This window comes from Sapajus apella, unplaced genomic scaffold (genome assembly GCF_009761245.1).
Source record: "Sapajus apella isolate SASKATOON/1434 unplaced genomic scaffold, GSC_monkey_1.0 scaffold9, whole genome shotgun sequence".
NCBI lineage: Eukaryota > Metazoa > Chordata > Mammalia > Primates > Cebidae > Sapajus > Sapajus apella.
The window spans coordinates 40,817,543-40,842,041 of record NW_022436949.1 but is presented as its reverse complement, the minus strand read 5'-3'; the positions used below and the strand labels follow the sequence as shown (position 1 = coordinate 40,842,041).

The following is a 24,499-nucleotide window of genomic DNA, read 5'->3' as shown; positions in this document are numbered from 1 at the left end:
CTTCTTGTGCAGTTTCTAGAATATTCTCTTTCACCCTACCTCACATGCATCATCAGATTAGTCACCAGTGGGACATTTGAGAAAATACCACCCTGTCAGCATTGAAGCAATGTCTGCAGCCTTGTCATACCCCAGAGCTGGATGTGTGCAGGGATGAGCTCTGGTGTGCTACGTAACAGGAGTGGAGGGTTCCAACCCAAAGGTTGTTTTACACTTCAAGCACTGAGGCTGGTCTGGACTGCAGCATTGCAGTGACAGGCCACTCAAGCTGACATTTTTTTTTTTTTGAGACAGAATTTTACTCTCATTGCTGGGGTACAGTGGCATGATCTCAGCTCACCACAGCCTCTGTCTCCTAGGTTCAAGTGATTCTCCTGCCTCAGCCTCCTGAGTAGCTGGGATTACAGGCATGCACCACCATGCCAGGCTAATTTTGTACTTTTAGTAGAGACAGGGTTCATCCATGTTGGTCAGGCTGGTCTCGAACTCCCAGCCTCAGGTGATCCACCCACCTCGACCCTGACAAAGTGCTGGGATTACAGGCATGAGCTACTGTACCTGGCTTGAGCTGACTTTTGTAAGTGACCACGTGACAGTCCCAAGCTAGCAGAAAAGTGACTCCTTAGATCCAGAAACATTGTTTAGCATTTAGCATCCTTAGGCCTTTGTTTGTCTTCCTGGAGTTATGTTCTTAAATGGTAAATGGAGAAATCACCTTTTTGTGAAGCAGGTCCTTTAAGAACTAGTCACGGAGGAGGACTCCCTCTGCACGGAGGATGGCAGGGATCATCCTCATGCCAACCCCCAGGAATTGGAGTCTAAACACTTCCACCCACTGTACCCCGGGCTGCACTGTTACCAATGCCTGAGTGGAGTGGGACAGAGCACACTCACATATAGCAGTTATAATATAAAGCAAGGTTATTCTTAAAGATAGACACCAAGAGACAAAAGAAGCATAGAGCTTTGGGAGCTGGTCCCCCAGGTTCAAGAAAGCCGCCCAAGGCAGATGGAATCTTGACTGTGCATGTCCCACTTGCACCACAGCTGAGGGACCCCAGAAGGCAGCCTGCTCCAGATTACCTACCTCAGAAGCAACAGGACCTACTGGGAAAAGCTTTGAGGGTCATCCTCTTCCCAGGGGAGGGAAGAGCAAAGCTCGAACTGTCTGGGGCACTTCTTCCTTAGCTGTAGATGTTACATTCCCCAGAAAGGACAGAAAGAAGACCCAGGCTGTTTTAGGCAGTTCCTTCCTATCTCAGGAAATTGCATTCCTAGCACAATCTAGGGTTGAGAACTACAAGGAAGAACTTGGGTCAATCCAAGGCCACATGAGACCTGTCCTGCGCATTCGTCACTACTTTTTACCTGTCACTTTGTTGTTCTTGTCTCTAGGCATTGTATTTTACAGACTGTCCCAGAAAGCGTCCTGCTTTCACAGCAAGCAAACGCTGCTCTAATGTTTCCCTGCTTGTTGAAATACTTGGCCAGGCTTTGGATGCATTAGCAGAAAAATGACTTCATTGCCAGCTCAGTTGGGGGCCTGTTCAAAACAAAATCTTTGCTCCTAAATGTATCATATAGACTTCTTGTTGGGATTTGGTGTTACAGCATTGATGATAGCTACTCCTTTTATTATCTAAGGCTTGAAAGTGCTGTCAACTTAGAAGGTCTTCTTAGTTAGGGAGATAGCAAGCAAGGACAGAATTTGACAGACAAATCAATTGGCCCCTCCTAAATATGATCAATCAGCATCTGACCACATAAATGTCTAGTTCACAAGCATTTCCTTGACCCATCAGTGCTGTTACCATTATTGAAATGTGCCCATCAGTTTATTGCTTTATATACCAATCCCTCTAGGTAGTTTTTGAGAACCTTAATTTTTTTCTTTCTGGATTAGTATCTTTATCTAAACTCTCAACATGGTTCTACAAAGCAGTTTACAATCAGCCGCTCCCTACCTTTCTGGCCTTTCCCCACTCCATCCTCTCTCTTTCCTTTGTGGTAAAAGCCATGGTCTTTTAGTTACTGTACTTCAGTTCATCAAATACAGTATTCTACACCATGCACAATGGTGGCATATTATGGTGTGAGCAGTGAAGATGGTGCAATGGATGCATTTGGAGTAAATAGTGTAGTAAAGCAAATGGACTGTGATGGATTGAATGTGGGATTTGAGGGAAGACAGAGGGAGTCAGTGCTGGTTACTCAGTTTGAGACCTGAATATCTGGATGAATGGGGAAGACCCAGAGGAAGTAAATTTGGAGAAGGGAAAGGCGAGTGTTCTCTTGGAGGATGTGACTGTTGAGATGACCTTGCATTTCAGCATGGACCTTTCCTTCTCACTCCCAACTCCATTAATGCCTCCATCTGTGGAGATCTCTGCAGTGATATTGAGAGATCTTCCATTTAGGGCTCCCTGGCCATGGAGTCATCAGTGACACCACAGGAAGTCCTACTAGGAGGTGTACATTTAAGCAAGGAGTCTTATTACGGCTCTGAGTTCTATGTGACAACTATTTTCCAATTTTTCTTGATAGGTAATGGCAGGATTCAGCTTCAGGGAACCCAAGAGACATGCATTCTTTAGCTTTAGAGATTGACAACTGGCCTCTATATTCCCTCAACCCTTGGCTGAAACCTTCTCCTGTATTCTAGAACTTCTGATCATCAGCCAGCTTTCAATTCAGGGCAACACCTTAAATACCATTATTTCTCAGATCTTTGATTTTGGAGGTGATTTTTCCCCCTAGCTTGCTTTAGAGATACCTTTCTAGAAAACACGTGCTCTGTTCTGTTATTCTAAAAGCTGTGAGGATATAGAGACGAGTGAATCAGCTGCAAAGCCCAGTGCTCCAGAGGGCAGGCTCAGGGAGTGGCTGGGGAAGGGACAGATATTAACTGAGGACATAACCAACACTATTGTTATCACGCAGTTGTGTGATTGCAAGTGCTTAAGGTGTAATAATTACACTTCGTTGCATTGGTGAATACTTCTCCACAAAGACAGATGGATGTGGTTTTGTTTACTGTACGTAAATCAAACAAAAGGCTTGTTGGGAAACAACTGTGACCTAATTAACAGCTTTGTTTATGTGTTGACTCTCCAAAGGGATTTACCCAGTTTTGGTTCATTAAGCGCCATTAATGTATTAGGCGTAGAATTTTATTTTATGAAGATGTTCTCTCAGTGTTAACTTTATTAAACATGGTGTAGTCTTAATGACAGCTAATTTAATCTTCTTCATTTGCTCAGTTGCCACAAAACAGTTGAGCAAGACAGACAAATTAGAAATGCTCTTTTTTCTAAAATGTGCCACTATCTCCACATTAAAGACAGCTTCCTCCCTGTAGGTTTTGGATTAGCTGGTTTCTTGTGACCTGTTTTCCTTTCAATGGATAGCACAGCCTTTTCCTCCAGTCCCTCCACACTGTCCTTACAACACTCTGGATTCTCCCTGGTAGCATGGGTGAATGAGGAGGAAGTGAATCTGCAGTTAGAGAATTCTTCGGGAGTGAATTACAGAGAACCAAAACCAAGACTGAGAAATTCAGATTGTAGCTGTTTTCTTTGTAGGCAATCTTATGGGTTTATAATGTGTATCTTTCTTTCTAAATGCAAATCTCTTTTTAGTAGAGTTTTCTCAGAGAAAACAAACCAAAAATTGTTCTAACAGACCCAGCTGGAGAAACATAACTCAAAGCTAACTTGAGTTTTATTTAAATTCGATGTTTCACCTTCATGGAACTTTTCTTTAAGAAGCCGACAACGGCCACAATGAGAACATTTTAGAAGAGGAAAAATTACTTCTTTAAATATACGCTGAGAGATTTAACTAAAGTGTTCATGGGAACAAAGAACTAATGTGAAGGTAGAAAGCACAAACTAGTGCTGGGCGTGGTGGCTCACACCTGTAATCCCAGCACTTTGGGAGGCCAAGGCAGGCAGATCACCTGAGGTCAGGAGTTCGAGACCAACCTGGCCAGCATGGCGAAACCCCATCTCTACTAAAAATACAGAAAAATTCTCCAGGCGTGGTGGCATGTACCTGTAATCCCAGCTACCTGGGAGGCTGATGCAGGAGAATTGCTTGAACCCAGGAGGCGGAGGTTGCAGTGAGCCAAGATCGCACTACCGCCCTCCAGCCTGGGTGACAGAGTGAGATCCATCTCCAAAAAAAAAAAAAAAGCACAAACTGGGAGAAGAAATACACGCAATGGCAGAGTTTTGGGGAAGTGGCTGAGTGGGTCACCGGGACCTAGCTTTCATCTTCCGCAGTGGGAAGAATCATTTTCTGTTTCAAGACCTGGGGCAGGATTTTGAGTAATCTTTGTCACATGCCATAGTATCTTATTCTAGAGAAGAGTCACAGGCACCCATTTTACCAGTGAGGGAACCAATCTCCAACATCAGAATACTCTCCGTACACCCCTTCGTCATGGCAGCCCAGAGCCGACCTCCGAAATGGGAATCCTTCCATCCTCATTCTGCCTGTTGCTAAGTGTGTTTCTCTTTGTTGCTTGCTGCCATAGTGAAAGCTGTTCCAAGCTTTTCTTTTCCTATGGTCAGTCTTTATCCTTCACCCTGTCCTGCCCCTCTCCTGTTCCTGAGGCCACCACCCCACTATCAGCAATGGCATCCTAACAATAAAATGGATTAAACTGTTTTGCAGTTGGTTCATTTAATTTTTATATCTAGGACAGCTACCTGGAGTATCTGCAGATATGCAGGCCTGATAAACACATCTTCCTTGAGCTTATGTAACAGAGTAACTGACTAATGTATTCTAATATAATGTGTTTTTCCTTGACCTTCTGGAGAACAGCAAGTGATTTTAGGTTTGCATTGCTGGAGAGATCCTGGGGCCGCGGGACCAACATCAGTGAGTGGCTTAGTTTGTAGATTTACTTGAATAGGGGAAAGGTGAGGACTGAGCAGGAGGTTTCAGGACTGTTTTCATATAGATACGAAAGACACAAAGATACAAATTCAAGATTATACACCCTTTTTCTGTACAGAAAGAAAATTCAGGGTTGCTTTATTTTGTTGTAAAAGATCTAGATCTTTGGTCAAATCAGTAAATACAGATTTAATTCCTTAATCTGAAATCTGAAATGCTCCTAAATCTGAAACTTTTTGACCTTTGATTTGAAGCTCATAGGAGATGCTCATGGGGCATTTCAGATTTTGGATTTTCGGATTAGGTATGCTGAATCTGTAAGTATGTATAATTCAAACACTGTAAAATTCAAAAGTATCTGAAATCTGAAACACTTCTGGTCCCAAGCATTTCCCAAGTATACTCAACATGTATAAAGGCTAAGCAGGTCAAGTTCTATTCTTAGCATTTCTTTCCATGTGCATCCTAACTTGGCCTGTGGAGTATCTGATTGTCCCTTCTTTTCTCTTTTCCAATATTTAATTTATGAGTCAAGTCTCTGCCCTCATTCCTGCTCTGTTGTCCTTTCACTTTTCCCTCTCTCGTCTATCGCCATCAACTTGAGGCATGTGGTCCTCCAAGGCTGTAGCCTGAATCCCGGCATCCCTATACCTCCTTCCTGATCTGTGTCCCAGGGCCAGCTAGACTCGTTCTCTGTTTGACCTCACTCTGTGGTCTTACCAGACTGCACCATTGGTCAGTCACTCAATCGTGCCCGGAATTTCACTTCTTTTGTGTATAACTTTTAGCCAGTGTGCATGGGGTGCCTGCTCACACGTCACGTGCAATGCCAGGCCTTGGAGATGCAACAGTGAACAAGAGAAATCGCATAACCCTGCCCTTGAGGAAGTGATAGGTGGGCCTTCAGACCTCTGGGTTCGTGTCATTCCTTGCATCTGGAATGACCACTGTCTTCCCATCCTTTACCTCCACCTCCATTTCTGCGTGTCCAAGTCTGTCCATTCCTCAAGCCCAGTTTGCTATCCTATCCTCCCTGAAGCTCCTCCGCAGAAATTTTGGCCAGAATTGACTTCTGCTGCTGCTAAACTCCTGCTTGTTTTGCCTTTTTTCTGGAATTATAGTGACTTAAATGTTTTCTTCTGTCTGTTGAGTATAGGCTTCTGAAAGCAGGGGCTGGGACTTACCAATCTTTGCCTCTTCCACAGCCTCTGGCATAATGACATGAATGCAGTAAGTGTGCAATAAATGTGTGTGGAATAAATTTAGGAATTCATGAAAGTTCACTTCCATTTTCAGCCAGTGCGTTCTGGCCAAGTGTTACTTGCTCATTATTAATCCTGAAACTTTAATGAAATTCATTTTCTTGGGGTGGGTGCAGTGGCTTATACCTGTAATCCCAGCACTTTGGGAAGCCAAGGTGGGAGGATCGCTTTGAGCTCAGGAGTTCAAGACCAGCCTGGGCAACATGGCGAAACCCCATTTCTACAGTTAGCCAGACATTGGTGGTGTGCACCTGTAGCCCCAGCTATTCAGGAGGCTGAGTCTGGAGAATCACTTGAGCCCAGGAGGTGGAGGTTATAGTGAGCCAAGATCACGCCACTGCGCTCTAGCCTGGGTGACAGAGTGAGACTCTGTCTCAAAAAAGAAAGAAAAAATTGTCTTCTTTTTCTGTGAGTATATAGCAGGCACATAGTAAAGAATTTGAGTCCTAAGTATAATAGGACTCAAATTGCAGTAGGAAGTGAATAGGTGAATTTTTTATGCTTATAGGCATATTTTTCTTAAAACCTGTAAAGTTATTATCCAAATAAAAACATATCTTAGAAAATTAACTGTTTACAGTTTTCATTGCCAATATTTTACTTCTGAAAACAAATAAACTGAAAGTAAATAATAGTGTATCTCTGGGAACTCACATGAAGAGGAAGGAAGACAGGTTTATACCTGGTTCAGATCCCAGCTCTGCCGTCTTCTGATTTACGCAGCCTACGTCAAGTTGTTTAACTCACTTGTACTTTCATCTTTATCTCTGGCTCTCAGCATCTTGATAGACTGTTTCTTGCTCATCTTTGAAACTCCCATTCCTAAGACAGTACTTTGGAAATAGATATTCATTTGATATTGGATGAATGGATGGAAGGAAGGAAATTATCTACCTGATCCATTCTATTTTGGGAGTTTTCAGTGGTGATTGTAAAAGCAGAGAATGTTTAACCCATTTTATTTTCCTTTTCAAGTTCAAAAACTGATACTTTAGTTATGGGGTGCTTTCACTGATTTTTGGTAGCCATACTCTTTGTTAGGTTATATTTATAAGCCAAGGCATGCCATCTCAAACCTTGTGAATTCATCTGCAGTTATGATAATCCAGTTCATTTTAAGATACTACATTTTGGGTTTATTTTTTGTTTTTGTTCTTGTTTTTGAGATAGAGTCTTGCTCTGTTGCCCAGGCTGGAATGCAGTGGCTCGATCTCCGCTCGCTGCAACCTCTGCCTCCGGTTCAAGTGATTCTCATGCCTCAGCCTCTCGAGTAGCTGAGACTATAGTTGCACACCACCATACCCAGCTAACTTTTGTATTTTTAGTAGAGACGGGGTTTTGCCATGTTGGCCAGTCTGGTTTCGAACTCGCGGCCTCAAGTGATCTGCCTGCCTTGGCCTCCCAAGTACTAGGATTGTAGGCATGAGTTACCATGCCTGGCCTATATTTTGTTTTAATGCATATCAAAACACAATTAAAGAAGTCAGTTTTATTTTGTATTTTTTAACTGTGAAATCTTGTAGAAGTTAAAAACTTAAGTTATAATAAATTGTTAAAGTCCTGGTTCTATCACCCCTAAACTCAAAAACTCTCCTAACAAATAAAATGCAGTTGCTAAGTTGTTGATATTTACAAGGCTTAAAGTATTTTGACCAAAATGTTCTTTCTGTCATTTTTATTTAATAATAATAATGCTTTTTGAGAACATTATTTTTTCTGGCTCTGCCTTTTTAGATTCCGATCAATTTTGAGAACTACTAGTCTCAGTGGCATTGTGTTTTCAGACAATAAGAGAGAATTGGAGATTTACTATTCACTCAAATGTGAATAAATTTAGTAGGAATTTGGACAAGGACCAAATATTAGTAGGACTTCCTTTCCATTAAACATTATGTAAAGTCTTTACAGAGAACTCTATCAACTCTGTGAGAATAACATTTAGAAGTTTACTTGTTGCTTTTGCAGACTAAAACTTCATCATTTTAGAAAGTCATTTGATTCACTTATTTACTTAGCCTTTAGCATTAGAGAGACCTGTATTTTTGAATTGCAGATTTTTTTCCTTCATCGTCAGGAGGAGTGGTTATGCTCTGTAATACTATGCTGAAGTAAAATTACACATTCGGGGTATCTAAATTGGCATGCCAAATTATAGGACATTTTAATTATTATGTGGATGTGACAGATTCAATTATTCTTGAACTCTTTTGAGAAAGCGGCCCTTAGCAATGATTCACAGTAGTAAACAAAAGATTAACAAGAAAATGCCCTTTATGAGGCTTAATAAATGTGTCCGATTAAATACCATGGGGCAGAATTAACTACAATGTCTACATGTAGAAAAACAACCTGTGTCCTGCTTGGAGGTTCAGTATATTCTCTTAAGATAAATTTACTCTAAATGAAGCACTAAGTGCCACTTAACATCAGAACTGTTTTTCTAGGTGCGTCATTTGGGCCAATTGTTCAGACTCCTTCTTCCCTCTGAAACCATTAACCAAAGCCACTAATAAGTAGAAATGCAGAGTTAAGAGCCCCTTCCTCTCTCTTTCAATTTCCAGTGGACATATTAATGAGCAATAAAGCAGCTAAAAGGCAAGCAGCTAAAGAAAGAGAAAGAAGCAAAGAAAGGTGATTGGGAGAAGAGATATTCACCCTCAGCAGTGCAGATTGGGCTGCCCCAAGTGCCATGTGGGCTGTGATCACAGGAATTTGGAGCTCAATTTCTTCATTGCTTCTTTAGTCTTATCCAGAGAGAAAATTGGATTTCTAGAGATTTCTTCTGTGCAGAGAGCAATTATACTAACACTGCGTAGGTAACAGCTTTTTCAGCCAGCCTTTCTCTCTCAGAATAATAAAGTATACGCAGAGCCGATTTCAGAATGCACCTTCACCTCACCATCCAGGGTTTAGCCCCTCTTAGCAGCTGACGTGTTCTAGGACCTTAAAGAAATTCCAGAGCATTTCCTTCTTTTTGAAACTCACTCTGCAATTAATTTACTGTCAGGTCTCTGCCAGCTGGTTTTTATGCCATTACCTACCTTTTAGATAAATTGAGTTTGACTTTCTTAAGTCAAGAAGTTTCACAACTCTGATCATATATTTAAATACCCCTCAATGCTGAGAGCCTGAGAATTAAAAGCACTAAGTAATGATAAGAACCCAAAATGCCTTTGGCAGAATACAAAATGCCACAGGACTGCTGAGAGCCCATAATCATAGTCTAAAACTTTCATTTTCTTCCTTTCCTATAACATTATAGTAATAAAAGGTCAGGTTAGGCCTTTGTTTGCTTCGTAAAACAGGGTAATCACACCATTTAAACACCATCCAGACCTACCACCCAAACAGATCCGCTCCCTCTCCTGCCCCTTTCCGAAATATTGTCTCTGTTATAATATGTTACTGCAAAACATTGTGTTTCAATGTGTTTCTTTCTGCTGATTAACAGGTTTTAGATTCAGGAAGGCTGAAAGAATATGATGAGCCATATGTTTTGCTGCAAAATAAAGAGAGCCTATTTTACAAGATGGTGCAACAGCTGGGCAAGGCAGAAGCCGCTGCCCTCACTGAAACAGCAAAACAGGTGAGCGCGCTCCGAGGAGCTGTAATTAAAGTTTGTCTCAGTGGCTCCCTCCACACAATTTGGCACCGTGGGTATGGTAACAAGCACTGTGTACCCTTTTCAATTATAAGCCTGCAGAGACAAAGCTTCATGGCTGGGTCTTAACAGCACATCCTGGGCTGAAGTCAGGTCTGCAGAGAGTTGGCAGAAGCACGCTGGGGGTCGAGTTGTGCGCACACGTGTGCATGCAGGTGTGTCCAAGAAGCAGAGAGATGTTAGACCGGACTTTATACACATTTAGACTCTGGGTTCAGATTCTCTTAGAAAAAGGCATAGAGCACATCGTGCTCATATTCTGCAGACCCACTGCATTTCATTCTCAACAGGCAAATGCTGTCGAGGTACATACAGGAGATTTAAGAGTTTGAGCAAAAAGTGTGGAATGTTATTTATTGTTCTAGAAAGATCTACCCAGAAAAATGTGTGGATTGCTTTTGGTTTTTGTCTTATTATTTGTAAAGGAAACTCCTACATAATACTCTCACTGTCACCCTAGGTTTCCCCCTCATTTTGTTGTTTAGAATCAGGCCCATGTAGCCCTTTATGCTTCCTCTACCTTCTATAAGATGTAGTTGCCATCAGGACAAATCAGGAATGTATAACATGTGAAAGCTATAAGCCTGAATAGTCCTTGAAGGTTTATACGGCACTAAAGACACACAGGCTACAGGATCTCTTTCCAACAATGGTGATGTGGAAGTATCTCATTCTACAGATGCAGTTTGGTTTAAGGACTTAGCCAAATGTCACGTGGTCACCTGTAATTCCTTCTTATAATTCTGTAAGGTAAGAGTAGTATTGATAGAGGGAGGGAAGAAACATCTGCTGCTCTTGGCTTAGGGTGGAATGAGACTTCCAGCAGTGCATGGTGAGGCTCCCATCAAACTGTTCATCTTGAGGCATTATAATATGGGTATGATTTTTCTTCTTCATTGTTTTCTATATTTTTCAGGTTTTTAACACTGTAGGTACAATAAAATTGCTTGTTTGTATATAATATTTTAAATATCTATTGTAGACAACAAAATAAGAATATATAGGCCAACATGGTGAAATCACATCTCTACTAAAAATACAAAAATTACCTGGGCATGGTGGCATATGCCTGTAATCCCAGCTCCTCAGGAGGCTGAGGCAAGAGAATCACTTAAACCTGGGAGGTGGAGGTTGCAGTGACCAAGATTGCACCACTGTACTCCAGCCTGGGCGACAGAGCGAGACACCATCTCAAAAAAAAAAAAAAAAAAAGAAAAAGAATATAAGTTCCCCTATCTAGCAGTATTTCTGTATTAAAGATTTATCCAAATAAAACCTAGGTTCCCTTCAGTCCCTGTTTCATCTCATTCTCCATAGAAGTGAGGAATTGTCCTTTCCACTGTCTGTAGAATATTTCTTTGAATCCTGCATTCATCCTCAAAATGGTTCTGTAAATGCCTTTGTGTGCACAGTGCTATGCTGGACACTAACAAATACATTAAACATGCCCCTCGTCATTGACAACATAAACCCAAGAATAGAGCAGAGCAGAGATTTGATTAACATGCTGGGCCCTGATGGCCATGATGATGATGAGATGTGACAGATGTGCACTATGTGCTTTTCATTATGCCTGTTTAAGAGGCTGAGGCATAGAGAGGACAGGTAATGGCCCACAGTCTCATAGCTAGCAGAGTTATAGGCAGAGTCCGGATTCAAGCCTGTCTTTAGGGTCAGCAAAATCTGTGTTCTGAATTTTCATAAGAATCACATTGTGTATGAATAAGAGGGAAGCTGTACTTGGCGCACTGTATTTCTTTTATACCTGAAATTTACAGAATACTTTTATCTTCTAGAGTATCTTCCCTCATAAAACTCAATCATTCATTTGGGATTCCCTGAATAATCTACTCACAAAAGAGCCAGGAACCTCAAAAACCCTTTTTGTTCTTCAATACTTCAGGCATTTCACATCAAAGAGATGTGTCCCTATCTACATATCAAAGTACTCATTTAAAAAATATGTTAAGTATTGGGCATGGAATAATAAGAAATAGGTCAAGAATTTTAGCATGTTCCAGCTAACATAAGCTAATATAGTTCACCTTTGTTTTACAGATGAGGAAACTGAGGCCCCAAGAAATAAGTGGGTCCAGACTAATTTATAGCAGAGACAGAATTAGGAATCTTTTTTTTATTAATCAATGGTTAATGTAAGTATAACATACATATAAAAAGGGCCATTGGTCATAGAATTGAAAATCTTGATTGCTCGTTCAGTAATGTTCCACCTAATTCAACAATATTAATGATAACTTACATTTGTGTAGTTCTTTATAATTTATTTTACATTGTTTACATAGTTCTTGCATGTATAATTCTGCTTAATCCTCATAGCAGTCTGTAAGTCTGGCTGTATTGACGAGGAAGTTGGGTCGTGAGTCCTCATGTGGACACAGAGCTAGTCCGTGGAGAACAGAGGGTAGATTGCTGGGAGAGTTGTGTCCCTCTAGGTGGTGTTCTGTGTCAAGCCTGAAAACGCTGCACCTTGTCTCATTTGGTATCCAAGATCCAGCTAGTCACCCAAATTCACACAGTGGCAGCACTTCCTTCCTGGATTTTAGTCCTGCCTAACCACTGGCTCAGGTCACCTCTTCAGAAAGACACAAGGAAATACACAGCTTGATTCTCATCCAAGTTGAATATCTTCTTGACATTTCTGCATATACTTGGTCCTCTTAGGAGAACAAGCTGTCAGAGTGTCAACCTTTTCAATGTGCAAGCATCACATATCAATGCATCATTCAGAACTGTAACGCTGTAAGGATTAGTCTAAATCAACAAGCTTTTCACTCTCACAGATTAGAATTCATTTGTTGGAAAAGAAAACTCAGCATCTGGGAAAAGGTACTTCCAAGTCACGTATTCTTGACCACGTAGTTGCTTTCCTGAATATGCTGGTGCAGGCAAAGCTGAGTCTTTCTTTTGACTGACCTTGGCAGATGACTCAGAATGTTCAGAAAGTACTTCTCAGGTACATAAAGCTGAAGGGTGCCCTGGTTTGCTTAGGCTGCCATAGCAAAGTAGGACAGACCAGGTGGCTTAGCCCACAGCAGTTTATGTTCTCACGCTTCTGTGCTAGAGTCTGAGATCTGGGCGTTAGCAGGGTGGCTTTCCTCTGAGACCTCTCTCCTTGGCTTGCAGATGGCTGTGTGTTCACAGGGTATTTTCTCTGTGTATGTCTGTGTCCTAATCACCCTTTGTCTTAGAGCTCCAGTCATATTAGATCAGGGCCCACCCTAAAGACCTCATTTTAACTTAATTACATTTTTAAAGACTTTCCCCAAATACAGTCACATTCTGATGTACTAGGGGTTAGGACTTCAACATAGGAATTTAGGGGGATGCAAATCAGCCCATAAAACAGGGTAAATGTCAATCATTGTCTTCCCTGATGAAGTAGATCTTATTGGGGTTCCCAGTATATAACAGAGGTGCCATTTTCCACAGCCATGAAATCACCAGATACAACTCAAAAGTCATGAAATCCTGGCCAGGCGTAGTGGCTCACACCTGTACTCCCAGCACTTTGGGAAGCCAAGGCTGGAGGATCACTTCAAGTCAGGAGTTTGAGACCAGCCTGGCCAACATGTTGAAACACTGTCTCTACTAAAAATACAAAAATTAGCTGGACGTGGTGGCACATGCTTGTAATCCCAGCTAATCGGAAGGCTGAGGCTGGAGAATCGCTTGAACCGGGAGTTGGAGGTTGCAGTGAGCCTAGATCATACCACTGCACTATAGCCTGGGTGACAAAGCCAGCTCCGTCTCAAAAAAAAATTAATAATAATAAATAAATAAATAAATATATATATATAAAACTATATATATAGTTATTAAATACACACACACACACACACACACACACACACACACACACACATATATATATATATATATATACAGAGAGAGAGAGAGAGAGAGAGAGAGAAAGAGAAAGAGAGCGTGTTTCACTCCTGCTGCCCAGACTGGAGTGCAGTGATGCAATCTCAGCTCACTGCAGTCTCCATCTCCTGGTTCAAGCAATTCTCCTGCCTCAGCCTCCCCAGTAGCTGGGATTACAAGCACCTACCACCACGCCAGGCTAATTTTTTTGTATTTTTAGTAGAGACAGGGTTTCACCATGTTGGCCAGGCTGATCTCGAACTCCTGACCTCAGGTGATCCACCCACCTTGGCCTCCCAAAGTGCTGGGATTACAGGCATGAGCCACTGCAACTGGCCAGTTACTTCATTTTTTCATGGCAACCTAGTATTTATACTTTTTCTACTGTTTACTTTTTATTTTTCCTAATTAACTTCTAATTAAGTTAGCTATTTTTGTTTTTTTACTGGTGAATGACCTATCAGGTTTTTTTTCTTACTGGTTCTTATATTCTGTTTTCCTGTTGATCAGTATTTGCTTTTATTACCTTCCTTTTCTAGTTTTTTCTTGTTTCTTCTTCTTGAATGCATTTTTATTCTTTTTTCTCCCTTAGAATTTTAAGGCTGTGAATTCTCCTGTGCTTTAGGTTTTGATATGTAGTGCTTTTATTCATAGTTTATTTTTTATTTATATATTCTGCAATTTTGGTTTTGATTTTCCCTGGCCCAGGAATTATTGAAGAGGGAAGTTTTAAAAACGTTTTGGTGGTAGAGGTTTGTTTTCTGTTCATTTCTTTTCTGTTTTACTCATCAGTTTCATTTTCATTGCTGTCATCCATATCCTTTTTATCCATTCAGAATTTAATTTCTTGTGTCTTACTGTAGGTAGTTTTTCTGGATGTTCTTTGGCATTGAAAAAAAGATGTTATCTGTTTAAGGTATAGAGCTTAATAAGGTTTAACTAGTTCTACCTTGTTCATTACATTCTTATTAATCCTTATTTATATTGGTCTGTTTTCTGTGACTTGGATCTGGAGGTTAATTAGTTTAATACTAGACATATTTCTCTTTGTAGTACCTGTCATTTTTGTTTTGGTAACTTTGATGCCATGGTTTTCAGTCCACAGATGTTCATAACTTGGGTTTCCATTATGAGTTATATTTCCTGCCATTTTAACATGCCTTTCTTTGATTCATGTAATGATTTTAGTTCTAAATCCATGCTGGTTCAAAACTAGATTGGGTCCCCTGCTTTTACTTTGTTTTCTTTGTCTGATAAATATGGAATTGTCTTTGAATATCCAAAGGTGTGTCTGCTGTGTGTAACGTGGTTAGGTTTTACTCTGAGATTTAATCTTAGCCTTTGCTTTTAATAGATGATTTTAGTGCATTTACATTTATTGAGATTATAAGTATGTTTTATTTTAGTTCTGTCATGTTATGCTTTCAGTTTTAGTATTCATTTTCTTTTTACCATTTGATTTGTAGTAGGTAATTTTTGTTTCTTTGTTGATTGTTTTGTATGTCTTCCTTTTGTTTCCTCTAAATGTTATTTCTGTATTGACTCCCCATTATAAACAATGAGAATGTAAATATACTTCTCTCTCCACCCTACCATCAAATTTTAGCTTAGTTTTTCTTCTGTTTGCCTTCAAACCTCAAATATACTTAAGCCTCTTGTTATTTGACTTTAAATAATACTTTCTTCATCTCTTATTAGCTAAAGTTTATCCTTCAGTACTTTTTAACCTCAGTCTATAACCCATTAGTGGTGCTGTGAAATCCATTTAGTACAACATGACTAGCCTGTCTTAAGATATCAAATAGAAAAGAATGGAATGGAAGAAAAGTAACAATGTATCTTTCATAGTAATGGTAATATTTTTTTAAATGCTTTTCAGTATAGATACAGATATAGATAGTGGATGTGTGCCAAGTCCCAGTGTACAGTGAAATGTGCCACCCATTATTGTGGGTGGCAGTTTAAAAAAAAAAGGTTGCAAAACAATGCTCTGTACCATCTTAAAGGGAAGGGTTCCTTGGAGCTTAGGATCCCTGACTTACTGCATGTCTGAAATCTTTGTTACCGCTCTGATTTAAATTTGGTGGTTATACCATGCACAGGTTTACCTATGTGACAAACCTGCACATGTATCCTGGAACTTAACATAAAAATTAAATTTTTTTTAAAAAGTGGTGGTTATAAAATTGTTGGATCATACCTTCTTTCACTTAGTATGTTGCAGCCTTTGTGCTAAGGTTTTCTAGTGTTGTCTGTTAATATGGAGACGCCTATGGCCATGTTTAACATAACTCGGCCTTTTTTCCTTTTTCTGTTTTGAGGCAGGGTCTTGCTCTGTTGCCCAGGCTGGAGTGCAGTGGCACAATCATAGCTCACTGGAGCCTCAACCTTCCAGGACTGAACAATGCTCCTTTCTCAGCCTCCCTTAATGCTGGAACTACAGGCACACATCACCATGCGCAGCCAATTTTTTTTTTCCTCCCATAGAGACGAGGTCTCACTATGTCACCCACGCTGGTTCTTCTTTTTTTTTTTTTTTCAAGATGGAGTTTCATTCTTGTTGCCCAAGCTGGAGTGCAATGGTGCAATCTTGGCTCACCGCAACATCTGCCTACCTGGGTTCAAGCGATTGTCCTGCCTCAGCCTCCCCAGTAGCTGGGATTACAGATATGCACCATCACGCCCGGCTAATTTTGTATTTTTAGTAGAGACAAGGTTCTCTATGTTGGTCAGGCTGGTCTCGAACTCCCAACCTCAGGTGATCCACCCATCCCAGCCTCCCAAAGTGTTGGGATTACAGGTGTGAGCCACTGTGCCTGGTCTCCCATGCTGGTCTTGAACTCCTGGGCTCAAGCCGTCCTCCCACTTCAGCCTCCCAAAGTGCTGGGATTACAGATGAGTGCCACTATGCCCAGCCAAGTCTTTTTTCTTGTATGCTAAAAGGGTCTTTAGTTTTCCTAGGACATCATTATGTAGTCTTTCAGACTTTTGATTCAAATTTTCTTTTGTTTCTGGAAGTTTAATTGAATTATATCCTTGAATTTTTTTTATTTGATTTTTTAAATTCTCTTCTTTACAAATATCTATCATGTATATGTTTTATGTCCTTTAGCTTTTTTATAAAGCTATTTTCTCCTTAATCCTTTTTAGTTATTAATTTTTAGTTATTTTGTTTGCTTGCTCAGTCCTGTTCTGTGCCTCATAACAGTATTTTCACTGTTGGCTAATCTTTGTGCTGCCTTCAGTAGAACTGCCATTCGTGGTTTTTTTTTTTTTTTTTTTCTTTTTTTTTTTTTTTTTTTTTGAGACAGAGCCTCCCTATATTGCTCAAGCTGGAGTGCAGTGGTGTGCACTCAGCTCACTGCACCCTCCACCTCCCAGGTTCAAGCAATTCTCATGCTTCACCCTCCCAAGTAGCTGGGATTACAAGCGTGCACCACCATGCCCAGCTAATTCTTGTATTTTTAGTAGAGACAAGGCTTCATTATGTTGGCCAGGCTGACCTCAAACTTCTGGCTTCAAGTGATTTTCCCTTCTCAGCCTCCCAAAGTGCTGGGATTATAGGTGTGAGCCAGTACACCCAGTCCATTTCTTTGATATTTTCACTTTTCTCTTCCACTTCAGTTTTGACCTCTGTCAACTCATGTTTCAGCATCTTCTGTCGCTCTGCCATGTTTTTCCGTATCTCCATTATGCACAGTCTGATCATTCTGCTTCATTTTCTTTGAATGTATTATATTCATAAATTTTATGTGATCAACATCTGTCACATATTTATCTTATTCCTTTTCTTACTTATTTGTATATTTTCAGACCTTGTACTACTTGTAAAATTATTATTATTATTATTATTATTCCTACTCCTCAACTGTGAATAAAACGAACTCTTCCTAGACCAGATAGTTGCAGGATAGTTGTGGCTAGGGCCTTGTTTCTGGCTAAAGGGAATTTTCTGTGCTTAATGTAGAAGTACCTTATGACCCAGAGAGGGTGTGTGTGTGTGTGTGCGCGTGTGTGTGTATGTGTGTTGTGCGTGTGTGTGTTGAGAATGCATGTTTTGCTTTTCTTTCTCCTTAGCTTACAGAATTGGGCAATTGCAATCTCTCTTCTCCCAGGAACTCACGCATGTACATAGGTCAGTCAAAGATGTTTCTGTGTGATTCTTTATTGACATACCTTAGAGTTCCTCCAATTAATTGGAGAACTTTACGCCCCTATGACTGTCGAGGCCTGCTCTTCGTAGACATCTTCTCTGCCTTGCCACAGCCCCGTTGGATCCAGTTGCATATGGCAGCCGTTGATGATATTTTACCATTCAGGCTCTCCTGATTTCACAAAGATTTAGCTTACTTTTTATTAATCAATATCTTTGATGTTCAGAGTGATTTCTGAAAGGAAAAGGAGAGAGAAAATTCATTACTCCATTATCTTAAAAGCAGAAGTCCTTTCTAAGTCTCCATAACTCTTTAACTCTGACAATATACATGCCATTCATGGAAACCAAATTAGACCGGCTATACAAATAATGAACTTGAGGCCTTGAGAGTTAGTGTGATTGAATTAGGGCCAGAGACATCAGTAAGAATGAACTGACAGGGTCTTGAGCCAGCATTCAGCACATCAGATGGTGTCTCAGGAATGCAATGCCAATCAAAGCCCAGTTGCTCTCCTTTGTCCTGGCTGGGGAGCTTGTATTGCTCTGTTGATTTCAATAAAATCTGGTTCTATTATGGTGGCCTCGTTGATGAGCTAGAGTTTAAATACCGAACTTCGTTTCAACCTACGTTAGAGGAACTATAATGGAGCAAACTCAAGAAAAGAAGGAAAAGGGAGACAAGGTGTCCTATACTCACTGGCCTGATACTCTTTTTGCCCCAAACGTGAACGCTTATGGCACTGTCTCCCTTAGGCTTCACAGTCCTTCTGATCTGCTGTTATCCCTTTCTGACACATGAAAACACTGAAATAAAAGAAGCTGAGTAACTTGTTTTTGTTTTTGAGACAGAGTCTCATTCTGTCACCCAGGCTGGAGTGCAGTGGCGTGATCTTGGCTCACTGCAGTCTCTGCCTCCCAGGTTCAAGTGATTCTCCTGCCTCAGGCTCCTGAGTAGCTGGGACTACAGATGTGCACCACCATGGCTGGCTAATTTTTGTATTTTTAGTAGAGATGGGGCTTCATCGTGTTGGCCAGGCGTGTCTCGAACTCCTGACCTCAAGTGATCTACCCGCCTTGGCCTTCCAAAGTGCTGGGACTACAGGCGTGAGCCACCACGCCCAGCCTGAGTAATTTTTCAAAGCCACCAGTTCATAAGTGTTCATACTCTGACTTCCATGATCTTTCATTTCTACCTTTCTGCCTCCCAGGATACCATATTCCCCCAGCTGAAGTTGTCTCAGCCAGTTTTGGGGTTCTGTAAAGATAAAAGGTACACCAGAGGGACTCCTTGATGCTTTGCCTTCATCCTTCAAGCTGGGCAATACTGCCATGTTCTGAGTACTTAGGGGATACTTCTCTGAGCAGCATTCATCATGATACCCAACACTGATGCAGCGGGTTTTCAACCTGTAGTTTGTAGCCATTAATCAGTTCCTGTGATGTCAGCTATTATCTCATGTTACAGATGAGGCAGCTGGTAGAGAGAGTAGTTAGGTAATTTTTCTGTGATCAGCAATGAATCCCACGAGAGAGCTGAGACTGGACCGGTCCATCCCAGGCATAGCGTACAACAAGAGGGCTTTGCCAAAAGTTGTTCAGTAATCTCAACTCCCCTCATCACCTGCACTGTAATAAAAACTAAAACAAAAACAAAAAAGGATATTTTATCTCACCTGTGTGGTTATCTATAGTGTGTTATAAAACTTGGCAGCAGAAAAGAAAACGAAAGGTCAAATCAAAGATTATATGCACAAGAAGTATGTTTTTAACTAAGTTGTTCAAACCATGAAGCTAAGACCATTTGGGTTTAAAATGGCGAATAACATTTTCTTTATAAAAAAATTAAATCAAGAGGGTTACACAGAAGGAGCCAGCCTATTTGGGGAAGGCTGTCAAGCAGTAGAAGGTGATGTGAATGTCTGTTTGTTCTTTTGGCTGGTTTTGGTTTCACTAAGGAATAACTTTTTCGGAGTACATTAATCTATAACCACACAAAATATGGCTAACTTAAAAAAGTGGGAGAGGGAGATAGGAAATTATCCCCCAAAAAGTCTTATTTTCGAACACTTACAGTATAATGGAAATAGCCTCAGATTTCATCTGGTGGCATCCCAGCATTATTGGACAATTTATATTCTCCTTAAGTGACATTTTAATGTATAGTGTTTTATATGTAATGATGTTTCTGGAGTAACGAGTATGCAAGCCGTTAAAGAGAAAGAAAGTACACTTAATATATAGGCAGGTGTCTCAGCACTTTCTTTTTTGTATGTGAAACCCATTATCTTCAGTGATAACTTTGTTGATAGCACCCACAAATATATTCGGAGCAAGGTTTTATAAAATAGATCCAGAATCGTATGACTAAAAGACCCAGCTGACACGTGTCAGCCTCAGATAGTTGCTACATTTTCTGTTTTAAAGACTCAAACAAAACTTTTCACATTCTTCTTTGGGGGAAAAAAAATTACATTTGAAGTCCTTTTTTACCCAAACACATTTTGAGATAAGAGCTCACAAGTCTTGACATTATTTCATTTTGTTATGCGCATCTGTCAAGAAACCAAGATACGATACAGCTACTAAAAACTGATGATTGTGGAACAGAGGAACTTGACAGCATTTCATTTCCTTTATGTTCTGATTATACATTTATCAGAAAACCTGTATCTCTTCTAGTTCAGCTAGAAATTGGTAGAATTCAGGAACTCAAAGGCTTGGCAAAGAACTATCCTATTATTTGGTATCATCTTACATTTTAGAGAAGTTGCTTGGCTGAGTCATTGTTAAAGCTTTTGCTTCTCTTTTCATTATTGTGGACCACTCTCCACAGACCCCATTTCTATGGGCTCTATAACTGCTTTGCCGCACAAATTAAACGCCGGGATGTTTCATACATATACGCCAGTATTTCAATGCTTGTCAATCAGAGTTTATAAAATACAGGGATTACAACTTGATATTAACATCCAAATCTATTGTGCTCATTTTATGTGTGAAAATGAGAAACCCTCATGCAGACGCTAGATTTCCCAGCCTCTTTGTCACCCTGTTTTTAATTTATCTCTAGGTTTTGAGTCAGTAAAACGATTCTGCTTGTCTATTTACTACAGAGATAAAGCATATCTATGAATCAGAGTGATCAGAACTCAAATGCATCTACAGGTTGTTTGGCATTCAGCCCAGCCCTGCTGAGGGTTTTAATGGGGTTAATTCCTCTGTACAGTATATTCATGCCTGGTCTTAAATTGTGCCTCAGTGAGGGATATGATTTGCTTCTCATGAAGAAGTGGACACAGAAGTGCATTGTTTTAGGGAAGAGGACTTTAAAATTTTGAAACGTTCTTTTTATGCTTGCTTTTTTTTTTTTTTTTTCAGGTATACTTCAAAAGAAATTATTCACATATCAGTCACACCGACCATGTGGTCACAAACACTTCCAGTGGACAGCCCGCGGCCTTAGCTATTTTTGAGACTGTACTATGAATCCAACCAAGAAGTCAGGTGTGTTCCAAAAGCGTTTTCCGCTAGTTTTTGGACTATGTAAACTACATTGTACTTTTTTTTACTTTAGCAACAAATATTTATACATACAAGATGTTGATTTGAATTTTTCTCCTGACTTATCTGGTGATCTCCAGCTCTAACAAAATGTTTTATTTTTATTTAAATGTCAACCGTTGTTCTTTAAAATCCAAATCAGAGGTGTAGGCCACCAGTTAAATGCTGTCTATCAGGTTTTGTGCCTTAAGAGACTACAGAGTCAAAGCTCATTTTTAAAGGAGTAGGACATAGTTGTCACAGGTTTTTGTTGTTGTTGTTGTTTTTACTGCCCCCAAAATTACATGTTAATTTCCAGTTATATCAGGGATTCTATTTACTTGAAGACTGTGAAGTTGCCATTTTGTCTCATTGTTTTCTTTAGACATAACTAGGATTCATTATTTCCCCTGAAGGCTTCTTGTTAGAAAATAGTACAGTTAAAACCAATAGGAACAACCAAAAACAAGTTTGCAACATTGTAGTAGGGAGAATGTACCCCCTACTCCCCTCAAAAGAAAAAAATGGATATATGGTTAAAGGATAGAAGGACAATATTTTATCATATGCTCTGAAAGAGAAGGAAGAGAAAATACTACTTTCTCAAAATCGAAGTCCTTAAAGGTGCTTTGATACTGAAGGACACAAGTGTGACCATTAGAGTTGCATGACTTGGACATGGGAACTTGCAGATTTAGACTCAGCAACGTGACATGTCCTAAGAAGGCCAGACCTCTAGCTGACATTCCTGAAATACATGGCATTATTCTTTTTTGGATTTCTCATTTATGGAAGGCTAACCCTCTGTTGACTGTAAGCCTTTTGGGTTAGGCTTTATTGAAATCCTTCCTAAATTGCATGAACAGGCTTTGCTAACGTGATGAGACAAACTGAGAATTGTTGCAAGCATTGACTCTTAATCTGCAGTGCATTCTCAGGATGCATCCAATGGTTCACTTTCCTGAGCCTGTTCAGGTTAGTTTACTTCCGATCACCAATAGCATTGTCATTTGCCCTTTCTGTTGAATGAATCAGCAAACCACAATACTTCCTGGGACCTGTTGTACTTTATTTGAACTATGAGCCTTTAATTTTTCTGGATGGTGATGACTGTGAGCTGAGTTCAGTTTACTAAAGGTTTTGCTATTATGGTTTGAAGTGAATTCTCATGACCTCTCAGTATAAGGCGTTACCTCCCTGAAATTGCATATGTGCATAGACATGCACACATGTGCATTTATGTGTATACATATATGTGCCCTTCATAGAGCAAATTTTTTGATTCATCAGCAGAGAGAAACAGATGTTTTATTGAGGGAAGCCTTAAAAAGCACACACAGAGCTAACTACCAAAATACATTGACTGTAGTGACTGTTCAACTTCTAGTACTTAGAAATGTGTGGTTAATGGTCTGTCCAATAAGCCACACACAGTAAATGTTTATTAATAGTCATGATTCGTATTTTAGGTGACCAAAATGACAGCAGTGATCATACTGAGGTTTGTTAAAACGTTAGCTATATTTGAAATGTCTGTATGTTTATTTGGTCTTTTGAGGCTAAAGACAGTCATATAAATGACCTGTTTTTGTTTTAATGTTATCATAGGATTTTTTAATGAAACCAAATTCAGTTGAAATAAATGATAGTTTTCATCTCCATTCAGAGATCTGTATTTCTGTGCGTTGAGGGATTCCTGACTCATGTTCTTGCTGATGAAAGCCAGTAAGTTCTCCTGAGATTGAAAAATATGTGATCAAAGGATACCTTCTATCATGAACCGGTTCTCTTGGTGAATTAGGTGTACCAAATATTCTAAGAGGGAGATTTCTGTGGGTTTCAGACAGGTTGAAGCAGTTGCTATTTTAAGCAAGTCCATTTGTACCCTTCCAGGAAGAAAGAGTATTAGCTTATGTCTCAGACTTGAGCAGTATTAAATGGTTGCGGTTTTTGTTTTTTAAGGTGATTTTGTCCACAACTAACAAGAAACATCTATTGCTGTTACACTTAAATCACTATTAAATAATGATTCTCAAAGTGTGGTCCCTGGACCAGCAGCTTAGTGCATCACCTGGGAACTCATTAGAAATGCACGCTTTTGTGCCTCACCCCAGATCTTCTGAATCGAGACTCTGGTGGTGGGGACCAGTAATGTGCGTTTTAACAAGCCCTACGGGTGATTTTTTTTTTTAAGCGCCATGCTAATCTTCTCTGTATCATTCCAATTATTTTACTTTATGTGCTGCCGAAGCGAGCACCTTAAGGGTGATGCAGGCTGAAGTCTGAGAATGAGCACCATAAACTATGAAGAACTCTTAAAACTCATTAAGAAAAACAGAAAGCCCAATTAGAGAAATGGACAAGAGATTTGAATGGGTATTTCACAAAAGAGAATATCCAAATGGCCAATAACTGGAAAAGTGCTCACTCTTTATTAGTTACCAGGGAAATGCAAATTAAAACCACTCTGAGATACCCACTGGGATCTACCACACTAGACACCCACTGGGATGTCTAAAATGTAAAAGACTGGGAGCCAAGTACCAATGAAGCAACAGGAATCCTCATGTACTGCTGTGTAAGTATATTGAAAAACCGTCTTTGGGGCCTGGCGCAGTGGCTCAAGCCTGTAATCCCAGCACTGTGGGAGGCCGACGCAGGTGGATCACGAGGTCAAGAGATCGAGACCATCCTGGTCAACATGGTGAAACCCCGTCTCTACTAAAAATACAAAAAAATTAGCTGGGCATAGTGGCGCGTGCCTATAATCCCAGCGACTCAGGAGGCTGGGGCAGGAGAATTGCCTGAACCCAGGAGGCGGAGGTTGCGGTGAGCCGAGATCTCACCATTGCACTCCAGCCTGGGTAACAAGAGCGAAACTCCGTCTCAAAAAAAAAAAAAAAAAAAAAAAGAAAAAACGTCTTTGGAAAACAGCTTGACAGCATTCTGCACACCCTGTGATCCATTTGTGCCACTCTAAATATGTACATACGTGCACCAAGACATGTTGTCAAGGATGTTCCTAGAAACATAATTCCTAACAGCCCAAACTGGAGCTAATGCAAATACTCATCAACAGCAGAAGGAAAA

The 24,499-nt window shown here is 40.2% G+C and overlaps 1 protein-coding gene across 5 annotated transcripts in view; it reads left to right on the top strand.

Annotated features, from left to right (window-relative positions):
* The window catches only part of ABCC4 (ATP binding cassette subfamily C member 4), a 280,796-nt gene extending 257,720 nt beyond the window's left edge, over positions 1 to 23,076 (top strand). For 4 of the 5 annotated variants that reach the window (XM_032277487.1, XM_032277483.1, XM_032277486.1 and 1 more), the window contains 2 exons: positions 9,619 to 9,753; positions 21,248 to 23,076. In XM_032277487.1, the coding sequence (XP_032133378.1) occupies positions 9,619 to 9,753; positions 21,248 to 21,355 (243 nt within the window). In that variant the 3' untranslated portion in view covers positions 21,356 to 23,076. Of the gene's footprint in view, positions 1 to 9,618; positions 9,754 to 10,507; positions 10,836 to 21,247 lie in introns of those variants that run through there. The other variant, XM_032277484.1, reaches the window with a different exon arrangement.
* The last annotated feature ends 1,423 nt before the right edge of the window (positions 23,077 to 24,499 follow it).